This window comes from Drosophila ficusphila, unplaced genomic scaffold, assembly GCF_018152265.1.
Source record: "Drosophila ficusphila isolate 14025-0441.05 unplaced genomic scaffold, ASM1815226v1 contig_127, whole genome shotgun sequence".
NCBI classification, from domain to species: domain Eukaryota; kingdom Metazoa; phylum Arthropoda; class Insecta; order Diptera; family Drosophilidae; genus Drosophila; species Drosophila ficusphila.
In genome coordinates this window covers 1066314-1082729 of record NW_025064016.1, presented here as the reverse complement: position 1 = coordinate 1082729, position 16416 = coordinate 1066314, and the positions used below count along the sequence as shown (strand labels likewise).

The following is a 16416-nucleotide window of genomic DNA, read 5'->3' as shown; positions in this document are numbered from 1 at the left end:
AGCAACTCCGTAAAACGCGTGAAAACATATTGTAGCTGGCTCTGGGTTTTAGCAATATCATCCAACTGATCCGAAAGGTTGCAGCATCTGGTAATAATAGTACCCCTTCTCTGGGGAAGGTAACTCAGCGTCTCACTTTCTTGAATGATTGGTCGGAGTTTATTATTTAAGAGCTTATACTGAGCCTGTACGAAGAGCACCAAAAGAGTATAGTGCATTATGGCCATTTTGTTAATGACCAAACACCACATGTTCACATAAGACTTCGTAATAAGTTCGCTTCTTAAACGACCCAATACAAAAATGATTATTAGGAGATGCAAGAGGTCAGCAGCAAAACTGGTGAAGATCTTTGAAGTAAGCCAAAAGCGGGAGATTCTGGTTACTGTCGGATGGGCCAGATTAAGGCGAATAATTTTTCTAACGAGCTGCATCAGGTTTTTGCGCTGGCGCCATCTATTGATCATCGTAAGATACCCTAAAATTTATTTTATTGTAGTTAGTCTTTTACTTATTTTAAATACCTTCAATATTCCCCAGAAGTGTCATAGCGACGATTACAAACGCGCGCAGTTTGTATCCATTTCCAAATAAGAAACCGAAGTCAAATTGATGGGTGATAGTATAAATAAAGCTAGTAATAACCGCGATATTGATCGTCATGGCATAAAGAGTACATCTCCATGTCGTGAAGACGCGGCCAGTTCTAATGTCGAACACAAAGTTGTTTAAGCCGATCAAATAACTATATAAGTTAACTGCCTTCAGCAGGAAACGAACACAATCGACCATTTTGTAGGACAAAAACAGACTGTGTTACTTTTTCTAAGCGAAGCGAAAAGTAAATTAAATTGCGGGGACTGACAGTGAAATATGGAAATAATTACGGAAGTTTTTCCCATCAGATTTTAAAGGGCTGCATGTATTGCATTATTTAATTATTTTTATATAGCTTTTGGGGTCGCATAAAACGGTTTACAACGGGTTAAATGTCTGTCGTACAGACCTTAAGCACTTCTTTAAAAAAGAAAAAGACCTTTGCAGACATCAAATATGTCGAAACAATTACATAAAGGCTAAACAACGTCGAAGCTTTTCCATTTTCCATATTTTCAACGATTGGTCGTATGACAGCTATATAATATAGTTGTCCGATTTTGATAAAATTAAATTCGTAATTTGAAAAACAACGATGTTATATTATAATTTCATATCCGTTATTTCTATATAGATTTTTCGATCTTTCCTGAGGCAATTATATGATAACGTAGTCGGATCTTAATGAAATATTTTTTGTCGATTATTAAACAACTCCATATTTTAAAAATCATGCTCGTAGGATAAGAACCAACGATGTTATGAATTTATTTTCACTAATTCTGTATATATTTTTCGATCTTTTCTATGGCAGCTACATGATATAGCAATCTGATTTTGATAAACTTAAACTCTTACGAAATTTTACATTTTCAAGGTTCGGTTTATTTTTGAATGTGTTTGTGCTCGCCGTAAATAAGATACATTTTACATACAATTTTCTTAAAAGTGTTCGAAGTCATATTGAATGAGGAGTATTGAATGCATTTGAACAGAGCCAAATATGACAAATGTGTAGCTGCGGCAGATGTCGAACATTCCCATGACATCAAAGTTTAGAGGGTTTCGTACTAGCTGCAACTGGAGGCTTTCAAACTAAAAAAAAATTAGTTTTTAAATAAAGTTAGGAATTGGCACTGGGTTTTAGCAATATCCTCCAACTCATCCGAAAGGTCGCAGCATCTGGTAATAACGGTACCCCTTCTCTGGGGAAGGTATCTCAGGGTCTCCTGAATAATTTGTCGTAGTTTCTTGTTTAAATGCTGGCACTCTACCTTAACGAACAGCATTAAAAGATGATAGTGCATTATGGCCATATTGTTAAAGGCCAAAGACCAAAAGTACAACATAGTGAACATAATTATAGGTAAATTTATAGTCAGTTCGCTGCTTATGAAACATAATACAATCATTGCTAGTACGAATCGTGACAAGTCAGTTGCAAAGCTGATTAAGATCTTTAAAATAAGCCACAAGCGGAATAATCTTTTTACTTGCGGATGAGCAAGATGAAGGCGAAGGAGATTATGTACCAGCTTCTATTAGGCATCGTAAGAAACCCCGAAACTTGATTTATTTTAGTCTGTTTTAAATCTTTTCTTCATACCTGCAGTTATCCTTAAAAGTGTCAAAGTGATGAGGACAACAATGTTTAGTTGTTGTCCTGTTTTAAATCTTAAATCAAAATCAAACTGAGTTAAGCAATAGATAAAGCTTGCAATAATCCCGACGTTGATCGTCATGGCATAGAGAGTACTAAACCATGTTGTGAAGACGCGACCTGTTCTGGCGACCACCTCAAAGTTGTTTAAGCCGATCAAATGACTATATATTATATGTTAACTGCCTTAAGCAGCAAACGAACACATTTGAAAATGGTGTAAAACTTTATAACGGTTCCTCAGCGAAGCTAATTCAATTGCCGGTGTGACTTTGAAATATGGTACCAATTCTGAGGATGTGTCCGATCAGATTTGAAAAGTAATAAAGACGGCTCATTTGAAATGCATCCCGATACGTAATAGGGATACCTTATAGGGTCGTAGGTGTATACATTTAAGTATGTATTGGAACTCTTTTAGCGTAATTAAATTTCTCCGATGGCTGGGTAATTTGTGCAGGTTTCCTCTTAGTAAAATAGTCCTTGAATTCAGGAAGATATTAAAATTTAAATGTAACTCCAAAATATTCCATTTCAAATTGAATAAGGTTTTTGGAAGGCATTATTAACGAACTCAAATGGGGGACGAAAAGTTGAGCGGAGTTCGTAACAACTGCAGCAGCATGCTCTCAAGCTGTAGTTAAAAATATTAAAATATTAGTGATTGTTAACTTAACATATGATATTCCTCCATTTTTCTTTTTCTTTTATTTTTCTTTTCTGTCGATAATAATAAATCCAATATCACCAATTGTTCAATTAACTTTTAATGAATTTAAGGATTATATTTTAGTTTAATTTCTTAATGTGTTTGTGCTTGCTGTAAATAAAATACATAAATTTGACAACACTTATTCTTAAAAGTGTTCGAAGTCATATTGAATAAGAAGTATTGAATGCATCAGTATAGAACTAAATACGGTAAAAATTGAACTGCGACTCATTTCAAATATTCCCATGACTTCAATTCTTAGAGGATTTTGTAAAAGCTGCAACTGGAGGCTCTCAAACTAAAAAATATATCAAATTTTGTTTAAAAGTAATACATTAGATTATTTAAGCTTACAGATTGCTCAAGGCGTTCATCCAATCGAGAAGCAAACAAGGTTCGTTTCCCCAACAGAGTTTTCATCTTCTTGTTTTCTTCAATGAGAACAAAAGTAATACACAGATTGACAAAGGAATCCAAGAAGTAGAAAAAGCTACAAGTGTTTCCAATTCCAACACTAATAGCCCTTTCACCATATTTGAGATCATAGTAGAAAAGATATATGATGATCACAGAGAATATAAAGGATGTGCATATATTCACTGCACTCTGTATGCCAAACAATTCATTGAAGAGCGATAAAACTGTTTGCAGCTGGCTCTGGGATTTAGCAATATCCTCTAACTGATCCGAAAGCTCGCAGCATCTGGTAATAACAGTACCCCTCCTCTGGGGAAGGTAACTCAGGTTCTCGCTCTCCTGAATAATTTGTCGGAGCTTGTTATTCAAAAGCTGATATTGTGACTGTACGATAAGCATCAAAAGATGATAGTGCATTATAGCCAAATTAAAGATTGCCAATAGCCAAATGTGCACAAGAATATTCCAAATTATTTCGCTCCTCACGCGACCTAATAAAAAAAGAAGTACTAGGAGTCGCACTAGGCCAATACTGAAGCTGGTGATGATCTTTGAAACGAGCCAGAAATAGGATGATTTGCTTAGTTGCGGATGAGCCAGATAAAGGCGGAGGAGCTTTCTAACGAGCTGCATCAGTTGTTTGCGCTGGTGCCATCTATAAAGCACTGTAAATAACCCTAAAATTTATTTTATTGTAGTTTATCTTTTACTCATTTTATATACCTGCAAAATTCCCCAAAAGAGTTATAGCAGCGACTAAAAACCTGTGCAGTTGATGTTCACTTTCAAAGAGGAAATCCAAGTTGGATTGTTTTGTGCACGTATAAATATAGATAGTTATAAGCACAATGTTGATTGTGATTGCGCAGAGAGTAGTAAACCATGTTGTGAAGACGCGACCTGTTCTGGTGTCGACCTTAAAGTTGTTTAAGCCGATCAAATGACTATATATATTAACTGCCCTCAGCAGCAAACGAACACAATCGACCATTTTGAAGAACTAAAACCGACTTTTTTACTTTCCCTAAGCGAAGCGAATAGTAATTGCAATTGCGGGGACTGACATTGAAATATGGTAGAATTTTTCCCACCAGATTATAAAGGACTTTATTTACTGTTTTTTTGATTAAATATGTAATCTACCTCGGGGTTGCACAAGAAATATTACGGGTATCAATATGTGTAAAAAGAATTGCTGATGACTATATCAGTTCAGTAATTAGGTATATTTTTTTATTTATCGAATTCATCCAGCTCTCCGAAAGTAAATACAACTTAAAAGTATTCCAAATCAAATTGAATTAGTATTATAGAATGCAGTACTCCTGATCCCAACATGGCCATTGAAGTCTCGCGTGTGATGACATATGTCTTGAGTATGTCGATTTTAAGCGGGTTTCGTATCAACTGCAGCTGCATTTTCTCAAACTGTTTTTAATAATAATTAAATTATGGTTTTAATTCAGATTGTGGCCTAGAGCATCTTACAGCTTCCTCCAGACGAATATCCAAACGAGAGGCAAAGACGGTTCGCTCCCCCAAAAGACGTTTTAGCTTTTTGTGGTCGTCAAGTAGATTAAGAGTAATAAATAGATTGAGAAAGGCATCAAAGTAGTAAAAGAAGTACCAAATGCAGGTCAGAATCATTGACGTCAGGGACATATCCAGATTATCATATCCAGTTTTGAAGATACTGTACGAAAGGTAAACAGTGGCTATCGAGAATATGTAGTACCCACTATAAACCATTAGCCCCTGGATGCCGAGTGCCTTACTCAACTGGGTCACCATTGACACAAGCTCACTTTGAAGCTGAGCTATATTGTCCAACTTATCGGCGAGATCGCAACATCTAGTCATGAAAGCACCCCTCCGCTGGGGAGGGGAAGGTCACTTAACTTTTTGCACTGATCGATCACCTGCCGCAGCTCTGTGTTGAGTAGATTATAATAGGCCCGGGCGAAAAGAATTGCCAGATAATATTCCGTAATGGCAAGGTTTACAATTGCTGACATCCAGAGCTGTAGAAATATCTCCAAGGTTTGATCGGGCTTCGTTCGTTCCCCCCATGCAATCCAGATGGATATCATTTGCAGCAGGTCAGTGACAGATGTAATTCTGCATCACCTGCGGTCTTTGCAGAAACAAACGAAGAACTTTTCTGGCGAACTGCATCATCTGGGTTCTTTGCGGCCATCTGCTGAGGACGGTGGTCAGTCCTAAAATAAAATAGATGTACTACTTCATTTTACCTAGAATCTTTGGACTTCAAGATTCAAATATCAAACCTGTTAATATCCTCAGTCCCAAAACAATAGCGAGAACATACTTTAGCAACATATTTGACTTGCCAAAGATTGTCCACACATTAAGTTGCCTAAATGACATTATTATCAATATAATTAAAATTATGGCGTGGATACCGGCGGCATAGACCGTGCTTCTTGTGGATGTAAAAACGTGACCTGTCTGCCAGTCGAACTCGAAGTTCCTAACCCCGATTAGGTTTCCATATAAGTAGACTGCCTTTAATAAACAACCGATCCATTCGACCATTTTGGCTAAATAAAAAGGTTTGTTGAGCTGTCTACGTTACGGTTAGCTAATTTGATTAAATCAATTAGTTACTTAATTAGCAGTTATGGGCTAATTATACCCTTGCGGAGCAAAAGGGTATTATAATTTCCGTCAGAAGTTTGCAACGCATTGAAGGAGACACCTCAGACCCCAAAAACTATATATATTCTTGATCAGCATCATGATCTGAATCGAAATACGTCTGTACGTCTGTCCGTCTGTCTGTCTGCCGGATCGGCCGACGATATCGGATAGCTCCAATACGAGAGAATGAAATAAAAAATTCTTACACCGTTGTTTTTGATCAGATCGACTTCATTTCTTCCAGATGACGATTTCTAACTACTATTGAATTTCGGATTAAATTTCATGAAAATCGGATAAGTCTATCATATAGCTGCCATAGGAAAGATCGAAAAATATATATATAAATAATAGAAAAAAATATATAACGTCGTTGTTTTTAATTCCACGAGCATGATTTTTAATATATGGAGTTTTTTAATAACCCTTGAATCCAGAAAAAATGTTTATAAAAATCGGAATACTATATCATATAGCTGCCATAGGAAAGATCGAAATATATATAAAGAAATAATGAAAATAAAATTATAACATCGTTGTTTTTCATCTGACAAGCATGATTTTTGGAATATAGAGGAATATAATTTCTAACGACTCTTAAATTACGAATTAAATTTGATCAAAATCGGACAACTATATCATATAGCTGCCATATGAGCAATAGTTGAAAATATGGAAAACTAATAGAAAAACCGTCATGGCTTCAATGTTGTTTGGCCTCTATGTATTTGGTTCGACATATTTAATGACTGCAAGGGTATATAAACTTCGGCTTGCCGAAGCTAGCTTCTTTTTTCAAAAAACAAATATTTTTCAATGGTAATTTGTCTGTTGTTGAGGCAAAAAACGACTTGCAGCCAAACAAAGTATAGTTTTGGAAAGCAGATAAGCCCAACTATCTATTCCACCGAATGCAATTTAACTTATCTTTGAGTAAGTTGATTGAAACAGATCAAATGTGAATGCCATCGGATAGGAAATTTTATTTCGAATTCAACGATGTATGCCATTCCACATATGAAAGAGTACTTCCTCAGATATTGAAAAAAATTGTAATGCTTAGTGGTAATTACTATGTGCTTATGAAAGTATACTGGTGAAAGTGATAGCAGTAGGTACGCACAAGCCGTACCAAATAAAAATGCAATTAATATTGCAAAAAAGTTTTTCAGTATTAACCTAGTCTGTGGAATTGATATGTTAATCTCGGGAATTAAATTTATATCTGTTCATTTATATCTAATAATAATAAAATTATTCAATTATAAACGAATAGTTTCAAATCAATTTTACCGCTCTGCAAATGCAAATGGGTAAAATTTGGCGAGTTAGGTTCGTTTTTTTCGGGGTTTTGGATCCCAAAAACCCCTCCGTAAATCCGCCACTGGTTGGCCTGTTCTGTTGAAATACCCCCAAAATATGTGTGTTATTCGACGAACATTTATTATTTAGTAAAATGATGGCCGTGCGATACAGTACAGGGCTACAGTTACGTTACAGCTACAGTTAAGTACAATTGAATCGCAAGTACAGTTATGTCGTTACTAGTCGGTAAACGCGTGTCTGTGCGCCTGGAATGTGCATTAGTTAGTAGGTAATATGTATTAGTATCACTCTGTGGCAACGTCCTCCCCGGGAGACCACTCGCTCTAGCCCATGGTGGTGGCCAGATGCTTGTTGGAGGTCACGGATCCACCTCCGCCGCCGCCGCCACCGCCTCCTCCTCCGCCGGCGGGACCATCGTTGGTCACACATGTGGGAATGGCACTCGACCACTTGCCGTTCTTGAGGCACTTGAGCACCTTGGAGCCGCGCAGATCCAACCCGGCATCGCAGGTGAACGTGATGCTCTCGCCGATGGCGTAGTAGAACTTAACGGACGACATCCGACCGCTGATGACGGTGCCCGGATAGGAGCAGGCCTGCACGCACTTGGGCAGGCCGCCCGACCAGCGCCCGTTGTCCTGGCAGGCAATGATCGGCTGGCCCTGCATCATGTACTCCGGGTTGCAATTGAACTGGACCACATCGCCCGCACGATAAGGTGCCGAGCCCTGGGCGTAACCGTTTTGCGGCGCCCCCGGATTGTCGCACTGCACCTCGACGCAGGTGGGCAGCGGTGCTGACCACTCGCCGGTCGGATTGCAGATCGCCTCCGACGGGCCGCGCAACCCATAGCCGGAGGAGCACGAGAAGGCCGCCCGGCCGCCCACCTCGCGCGACAGCACGGAGACGCGCGGCGAGCTCGCATTGCTGCCCATCCCCAGCGGGATGTCGCCGCACTCGACGCTCTCGCAAACCGGCAACGGTGCGCTCCAATTGCCACTCGGCAGGCAGAACAGCTCCGAGGCGCCGATCAACGAGTTCCCGTTCGCGCAGGACAACAGCGCCCGCGTGCTCAGCTTCGTGTCGTTGGTGTTCACGATCAGGCCGCGTCGCATCGGTATCTCCGGGCAGTTGATCGCCTTCACCACCACCTCCACGGCGTGCTCGTGCCGCGCCGGCGTCATGCAGGAGTAGAAGCCGCTGTCGTCGCTGGCCGCGTCCACGATGCTCAGCCGGTACTCCAACGTGGAATCACGGCCCTCGTCCGCCTCGGTCACCCAGCCCTCCGTGTAGTTCCTGCAAGACAAATTCGGATTAGGGCGAGCTCTTTACACTTTAAAGACAGCAATGAGTCCAAGGAGTGCATGCAGGGTTAGATAATATCCAAATAAAGATTTATATATTCATTTTGTTTGTAAAGCAATATTTCTGTTTTCAAGGAACGGGAAATGAATGCGAAATCTACATATTCATTTTCTAGCCAAATATAGGACTGCGTATACATAAGAAACATAAACCTTGCTGAAATTAGTTAGTAAGTAATAAAAGGTGAACCCAACTTCCCGATACCCACTTGTGCGTGTGACTGACGTTCCACTTGGGATTTCCAAAGCGCCGCATCCAAAGGCATTCCATGTGCAAAGTGGTTCCCGGATAGACGATCAGCTTGCCATCGTTGCTCTGGGCAATGGGACCATTTTGATGGCGGAAGAGGATAGTAGGGGCCTTTTCCACTACATTTTGGAGTAAGTCAGATTAACTAACCTCAAACTAGAAATATTTAGTACCCACTTGCATAGTCGTTCTCCTGGTTTAGGCCAGAGCACACGGGCTTGGTGTTGGTCCATTCTGAGTGGATGCAGGTCCTTTCGTGGCTGCCCGTCATTGAAAATTTGCCAATGTCCATACATCTGGGTAAAAATTTGATGCAAATAATATTAGAAATAAATAAAAGGAATTTTCACACTCACCTAGATATAATTGTAGCTCCTGGAGGAAAGTCAACAACGTCTTCACGGATTTCCAGGTCATTATAAAAACTAACTACATTAGCTTCGTTGTTTCTGAACACACAAGTACCATTCTCTAAAAACAAATAGAAGAAATGTTTGAGATTATAAAATGATTTATGATAAAAATAAAATATGCATGCTATTATTTATTCTATATTTACCGTATACTTTAAAAAAAACCTAAAAACTCACCGCAATTGTAGGATCTTCCAATCCAAAGACCATTGTCGCAGATGATCCTCCAAGTCTGGCGATCCCCAGCTGCATTTGGAATGCAATTGAAGAAGATCTCTGTGCCGCTCTCGTAGGCGCCATCAAGTTCGGGATGCTCAGCATTCCTTTCAAAAATTTAAAAATAATTAGAAACCCAAGTCTGGAGAATCCAGAACTTACTTGTAGACCAGGGCGCCATCGGTAAGCATTGGAGGACCACACATCTTCATGTCGTCGTGCTCATCGGTGCTATTGTCGTGGTGATCATGGTCGTGATCCAGTTCGTTGTGCTCCACTTTGGGATGAGCAGTGGAGGTGGCATGCTCCAGTTCCTGGCGCGATTTCCTCAATCCGGACTCACAGGGAATGCTGGGTGGCGTGAGGATGCCCTTGTGGCAGGACATCTCAATGGGATTGGCATTCGTGGAGAGTTCACACCGAACGCTGACACTGCTGCCATGTCCAATGGTCAATCCTGCACGATAACCTCCCTGAAAAATATCATTAATATTAGTTCCTACTTAAGATGCATTGATAAGTAATCCTTACATCGTAGATAACTCCTGGAATGTTGGGTAAAGTGCAGGGCACTGATGTGCACTCGGAAAAGGCATTCACCGACCAGGATCCATGGGCACAACGCAGTTGAGCAGAGCCCTGCAATTTTATAAGGTTTTGAGATCTATTAAAATAAAATTACTAAAATTTTATGTTATTTGTTTGTTATTTACAAAAATATAAATATTAAATAACTATTATAATTATTAAGTGCTTTTTATATTAGAATGTAATATGTTCGATACGAGGTTTAACTTCCTAATGAATCTTTTAATGATAAACTATTTCTGTTTATTTTATTTATGATTTTCCTACCTGTATGTTGAACCCATCCTCGCACTCCAGGGTAATGAACTCGTTGGACTGGATCTCCTCGTAGGTGGAGAGTGGAGTCAGCGAGGGCTTGTCACTGAGTTGTTTGGTGTGGGGTTCCACTTTGTAGTACTGGCCATGTTCCACGGCGGGAACCAAACAAGGAGCGGAAAGGCACTTGGGCGTCTCCGGCTTCCAGATTCCTCGAATGCAACGTGCAGTGGCATTTTCACCTTTGATGTTTAGCTTAAATCCTGCATTGCACTCCAGATGCAACATGATGCCCACGGCATTTCTGCCCGGAACTTTTCCCGGTCGAACTGTTGTCACATTGGCAAAGGAATCCCACTCGAGATCCTCGCAGGGTCCTCGTAACCTCTTGCCAGAACCGCCCTTTCCAGCTTCTCCGCCATCGCTAATGTCCACTTCCGCATCCGGAATCGTGGCTCCCGACGGAGGAGGTGCCTGTCCAATGCTGGAACTCCGCTTTTGCCGCCTTCGAACTATCTGGGATTTCAATTGATCTATGTAGGATCGAGTGGAGTTCACATGAAAGCTACGTGAGGCCACGGGCGGAGATCCATTGGATAGCAGTTCCTCTTTGGCGGAGTGGTCCTTGTGAATCTTTTTATTGTGAGATGCCTGGTTAATGTTGGGCAATGGCACCACTCCACCTCCTCCTGAGGCTCCTCCTCCCAAGTAGTTATTGCCATTCTCCAGTTCCCTGAAGTTTCCCTTGCCCCGCATCATCATTTGTCCATTATCGTGTCCATTTAAGTTGTTTCCCACCCTGTTCGTTGTTTCGTGGCCGTGGAGCTTCTGGTAAATCCTGTTGTAACCCAGCATCTTCTTCATATACAGCTGATATCGCTCCCTCAGCTTCTCGGTGAACTTCGAGTGGGCCAGGTCGTGCTCCGAGAGGTGGTGCTGCGGAGTGGGATAAGGACTGGCATTGCGTTTTACCCGCTGCACCGAAGGCTGCTCGGAATTTAAAGCTAAGGGGTAAAGGAAAGAAATCGGAATATAATATAACAATATTATAATGTAATATTTCAGTATTTCATCTTTTAATAGCTTCAAAGAAAGAAGACTGAATTTAAAATCATTTTTATAAAACCATAATAATTTGTTACTAAAGGACTTTTTCATAAAAATTTATCTTTTAAATTTGAGAGGTAAATTGAATTTCCTATTTTTTCCTTTTTTAACTTAAATGTAAATATATTTAATATTCACTAAGCTTATTGCTCACCTGCATTGATGTAATTCTGATTCTCGACCAGTTGCCTTTGAAGTTGCCTCTGGCGTCTTAGTAAATACATCGATCTCAACTGGCGGATCTCCAAGGAGCGACGTCTGCGCTTATTCCAACGCAGTCGAGGATGCTGTCCCAGAAGACATTGTGGCAAGTCTAATGGACGCCACTTACCACCCACACAAGTGGCACCAGGAGGACCCACCTAAAAAGAAAAAACTCCAATTAAAATCCCATATTGGGTAATACTTCCTTTCAAGTTACCTCCAAGACATAACCCTTATCGCAATCGTACATAATCTGCTTATTGTTCACGATCTTCTTCACATAAGGCCTATAATCGTAGAGACCCATGTTGCCCACTAGCAGGACCTTTCCATTGGGTATGTAACCGGGAAAGGAGCAGAAGACCTCGTCACACTTGGGCGTTTCACCCGTCCAGTTGCCGAAGGAGCAGGTGAGCACATAGTCGTGCGGATCGGTCACGTCCTTGCCCTCGGGACTGACCAGCTTGAAGCCATCCTTGCACTTGAACCGCGCCTTCATCCCGTGCTCCGTTTTGGGGGCCATCACCATTCCGTGCTTCGGTGGGCGTGGCATACTCTTGCACCTGGCTGGCACACATCGTGGTATGATGCTCCAGGTGCCATTGTTGCAGGTCGGCGGACTGAGCAGGGAGACGGGGAACTCGTAGTTCTCGTCGCACTTGACCTCCAGTGCCGTTCCGTGCTTCACCTTCTCCACTCCTCCAATGCTTTGCGTTTGAATCGGTGACTGAGTTGTCGTCGTTGGCGGTTGAATGATCGTCGTCCCGTTCTCATCCGTGGTTATTTCGATGGGGTAAACGTTTCCCTGCGAGATGGTGGGCACCACACAGGGAGCCAGGCACTCCGGCAGAGCGTTTCGCCACCTTCCGTCGATCTGGCACACACTCGATCCCAACCCATTGATCATCATCTCCGGCTGACAGCGGAATATGATGCTGGCTCCCAGTCCAGTTCCCGCCTCGATGTTCTCGATCCACCCATTGTAGAGCACTCCCGGATGACCGCAGTTTATTTCTATAAATAGTATATATAGGTTTTATAAGGATAATTTAATCGTACTTAAAAACAAAGTCTTCATAAATTATCTGTAGTTACAAATTTTACAGAGAATGAAATCTTTTAAATTGGATCCACTAGAAAAGAAAGTAATTCTCGATATCCTTAGTAACTTTGAATTTCAAAAAATTGTTTAAGATTTTTTCTTTTGTAAATGCACAAACAAAATGTTCATAAAAGTTGTGATTTGGATCAGGATATCCTTGGAAGCCTAACTCGTTTTAAGAAAGCACTTATTTCCAATTTATTATGAAATGTTATTAAAAAATGTTCCATCCTTAGTAATTAAATGGACTTACCCTTGCAGGTGGGCAGAGTGCCGCTCCACTTGCGATCGGCTCCGCAGCGACTGGAACTTTCACCCACGAGGGTGTAACCATATCGGCACTCGTAGCTGACCACCGAGTTGTAGGCCAGGGTGGTGTAGGTGGCCTTGCCGTTCTTGGGGTTCTCCGGAGTGGGACACACCACCGAGGTGACCACTGTGCGAGAAGCGGAAGAGTGGGGATTAGCAGAAGGGCCAAAACCTATTGCCACGCTAAAAGTTACCACAAATCTTTGAAAGCCGCTCGCTCGATCGATCCACCAAATAAAACAACTTCGGTTGCGATTTTGATTAAATTTGCATTCTATTTTTTTTTTTTTTGCTCAAGATTTGCGGTAACTTTTATTTATTCATTCAACATTAATAGGCCAACAACAACAACAACAAGGTATTGCATTAAAATTTGAACAATCTGTTTTTTGTAACGCTAAATCAAATCGGAGATACAGAGTGAAAGAGAGAGAGAATTTGTGATTGTGGTTAACAGGATCGGAGGACTCCAAGTGGAGAGCCCGAGTCCTGACCAAAAAGTACGCTTAAATACATAGTGTTTCGGATATTGGATTTTGGTTTTGGTTTTGGTTTTTTTTTTTTGTGGGGGAATCTGTGCCATTTGCCAGCTCCAAGGAGTCGCAAAACGAAACTCAAATGGTCGCCTCGCCTAGGACAACGACGCTTGGGTGGTGGTTACATTTGCGCTATCCGCTTTAAAGGTCAAAGGTCAGAGGTCAGAGGTTCAGAAGGTTACAATCTCTACCGCTGCAATCGCAATACTCACAGACACACGTGGGCAGCTCCTTGGGCGTCCAGGATCCATCCGATTGGCAATACCGCTCGTGTTTGCCCACCAATTCGTATCCGGTTCCGCAATTGTAGGTGATCTTGCAACCGTAGGTATAACACTCCCCGGCATGCCATCCATAAGCAGGATCCGGCGGTTGGCCACAGGAACGAGCTTTAAACAGTATATACATTTCATTAAGATATCCAGTTTAAAGTTTATTTCTATCACTTACGTTCGCACTGAATATCCGGTCCATACCAACTGGCTAAATTATCGATGGCCAGGCATTTGGCTCTTGGAAATCCATTGGTCACATAGCCTGTGTGGCAATGGTACTGCACCGTGGAGTCCAGATCAAAGGTTTCCTGTTCCGGCAGAGCAGAATTCCGGGCATGTTCAATTTGCGGAGGCTTCAGGCAGTAAACTAGGAATGTTTTTAATATTTCATTAATTATTTTATTTAATTTTGAAGCTTTATTTATCTTACTGTTCTGCTTGCAAGCTGGCTCTGCTCCGGCCCAATTGCCATCCGCCTGACAGAGACGACTTTGGAGTCCCACCACATGGTAGCCATGTGGACAGGCGTAGGAAGCCCGGGCTCCAAAGTGACGACCAGCCACAGTCACCTGACCCAAACTGGGTTGAGCCAGCTCCGGACATTCGCGATCTAGGATAAAAGCAAAAGATTTCTTTAAGCTTTGATATTAATAACTAAGGAAGTAAATTTATTTGAAATATAACTTAAGAGACAATCAGCAAATTTATGCTTTGATAAAGTGTGCCTACAAACCTGTACAAATATTTTATTTGGATAATAAACAAACACATGTAACTAATTAAACATCAAATTTTGTTTTATAGTTTTATTAAATTGTCTTAAAATGGTATAAAAAGTAGACTATCTTATTTTGTTTAGAGCAACAAAAAGATAAATTTGTTGGAATTCTTTTTTAATTTTGATTTGTTGCTTATTAATAAACAACATTCAAATTTTTTTTAATACGATATACCCACCTGGTTTGATGCAGGAATTGCCGCAGACGCCGTCGCACAAGCACTTCTTCTTCTTGCTCTTGCAGTCCTCGTCGGAGGAGCACTTCCTCAGGCATTTCTGGCCGAGCAGCGTGGCCTGCTCCTCGTCGCGGGGACACTCAGTCGAAGGCGAGTTGCGGGGATTCTTGTAGACACGACCATCGTCATCCGATTCCAGGGAGTCGTCGTCCTCCTCCCAATCGTCGTCATCGTCATCCTGCTGGGGAATCTCCGAGGTCGTCTGGATGGTGGTGCTCATCGTGCTGGTGGGCACCGAAGTCACTGCGGGAATATATACAAAAGAAACCCATCACAGCTGTCAGTCATCTGGGAGTTGGGATTCGGAATATAAAAAGCCACCCCTTGTCGAGGCTTCTGTTTTGGCTCCCAGGATTCGCGTTTGTTTTGATCCGCCTCGCGTGCGAGTAAAAACATTGACCTATTTCCCCCGAAAGTTTGGTCCAGATGTCCATTGGCTCAATCCCAGACTCTTTTGGAGTCTGCGCACTGGACGCCAGCTTATATAATCCAGCAGCATATACATTTTTCATCTTGGCTATTTCGAGGATTCCCAAAATTTTAAAACCTTATTTCTTGATTAATTTAATACTACTATTAATAGCACTTGATAAAAGTTTAACTAATGGTTTTAGTTTTTAGTTAGGGGTTTACTTATTAACCTTTGTAAACCAGAATTGTGGTCACCAGACACTGCAGCAGCAGACGATTCATTTTGATTTTCGTTTAACTGGGTTTTCCCTTTGATTTTGTTTAATTTTAGCCGTGTTGGCTTTGGCTTTATAGCATTTTAGCTTTCAGTTTTTGGTTTTTGGTGCAATGCCAATTTTTTGGTAACTTTTTCAACAATTTTTGGGGCCCCGAAACTTCTCACTTTGAGGCAAGGAAACGAAATGCAGCCAAGCCAGCTGCTTTCGGACTTTTCTGCTCTGGCCTTTTGACAGATCAAGCGAGAAGGACCTAATTTGACAGCTCTCGATGGTGGTTGGTCCTTTCAGCGGAAAAAGTAAATGCAAGAAAATTTAGGCAAGTGCGAAAAACATTTGGCTATTTAAAAAATGTTAGCATACTTTTGCGGGCATGAAAAGTCAGCAATTATGTTTATTTTGCTGTTGGTAGAATTATAACCGAGATTTAGGTAATCATTTTATATTTCTTCCTTTTTAATATTTGTTAATTTTTGGGAATTGGCTGATATAATTGTTAAATTTTTATTTCAATAAAATCTAAAAAAACTTATGAAATGTGTCTTTTAATCACACTTTTTACCAGATACTCAATATTAACCTCAGTAACAGATTTCACAGCATAATTATCATTTTTGATTAAGAAACCAGTTTGAATACAGGACCTATTTAAATGATTCCAATCACTTCAGTTTTTACGTTTTACTAGGATTATAGGAATATGGATTCCTATAATTTTTAGTTA

General features: G+C 40.9%; 2 protein-coding genes across 3 annotated transcripts; both read right to left on the bottom strand.

The window, feature by feature from the left end:
• Nucleotides 1-4661: 4661 nt before the first annotated feature.
• On the bottom strand, nt 4662-5177 carry LOC108094425 (putative gustatory receptor 36a). Its single transcript, XM_017194996.2, has 2 exons — nt 4875-5177; nt 4662-4814 (listed from the first exon to the last, which is right to left on the bottom strand). The coding sequence occupies exons 1-2, from the start codon at nt 5175-5177 to the stop codon at nt 4662-4664; spliced, it is 456 nt and encodes a 151-aa protein (XP_017050485.2).
• A 2288-nt stretch (nt 5178-7465) lies between these two features.
• Nucleotides 7466-15906, bottom strand: LOC108094464 (protein lev-9). Of its 2 annotated transcripts, XM_017195045.2 has the most exons (16): nt 15648-15906; nt 14950-15249; nt 14423-14602; nt 14168-14359; nt 13930-14106; nt 13126-13308; nt 11988-12784; nt 11721-11928; nt 10472-11463; nt 10148-10255; nt 9779-10089; nt 9578-9723; nt 9344-9458; nt 9165-9283; nt 8947-9106; nt 7466-8669 (listed from the first exon to the last, which is right to left on the bottom strand). In XM_017195045.2, the coding sequence occupies exons 1-16, from the start codon at nt 15697-15699 to the stop codon at nt 7697-7699; spliced, it is 5013 nt and encodes a 1670-aa protein (XP_017050534.1). In that variant the 5' UTR covers nt 15700-15906; the 3' UTR covers nt 7466-7696. The 2 variants fall into 2 exon arrangements, with proteins under 2 accessions (XP_017050534.1, XP_017050535.1); XM_017195046.2 differs by lacking the exons at nt 7466-8669; nt 8947-9106; nt 9165-9283; ... (6 more) ...; nt 11988-12784; nt 13126-13308 and adding an exon at nt 13441-13856.
• Between the last annotated feature and the right edge of the window lie 510 nt (nt 15907-16416).

Coding starts and splice junctions, on each gene's coding strand:
- LOC108094464 (XM_017195045.2), bottom strand. CDS start 15,699: ATGAATCGTCTGCTGCTGCAGTGTCTGGTGACCACAATTCTGGTTTAC. Junction 12,785..13,125: donor CACTCTGCCCACCTGCAAGG/GTAAGTCCATTT, acceptor TACTATTTATAG/AAATAAACTGCGGTCATCCG. Junction 9,459..9,577: donor TGGAAGATCCTACAATTGCG/GTGAGTTTTTAG, acceptor ATTTGTTTTTAG/AGAATGGTACTTGTGTGTTC.
- LOC108094425 (XM_017194996.2), bottom strand. CDS start 5,177: ATGGTGACCCAGTTGAGTAAGGCACTCGGCATCCAGGGGCTAATGGTT. Junction 4,815..4,874: donor ATATTCGTCTGGAGGAAGCT/GTAAGATGCTCT, acceptor TATTAAAAACAG/TTTGAGAAAATGCAGCTGCA.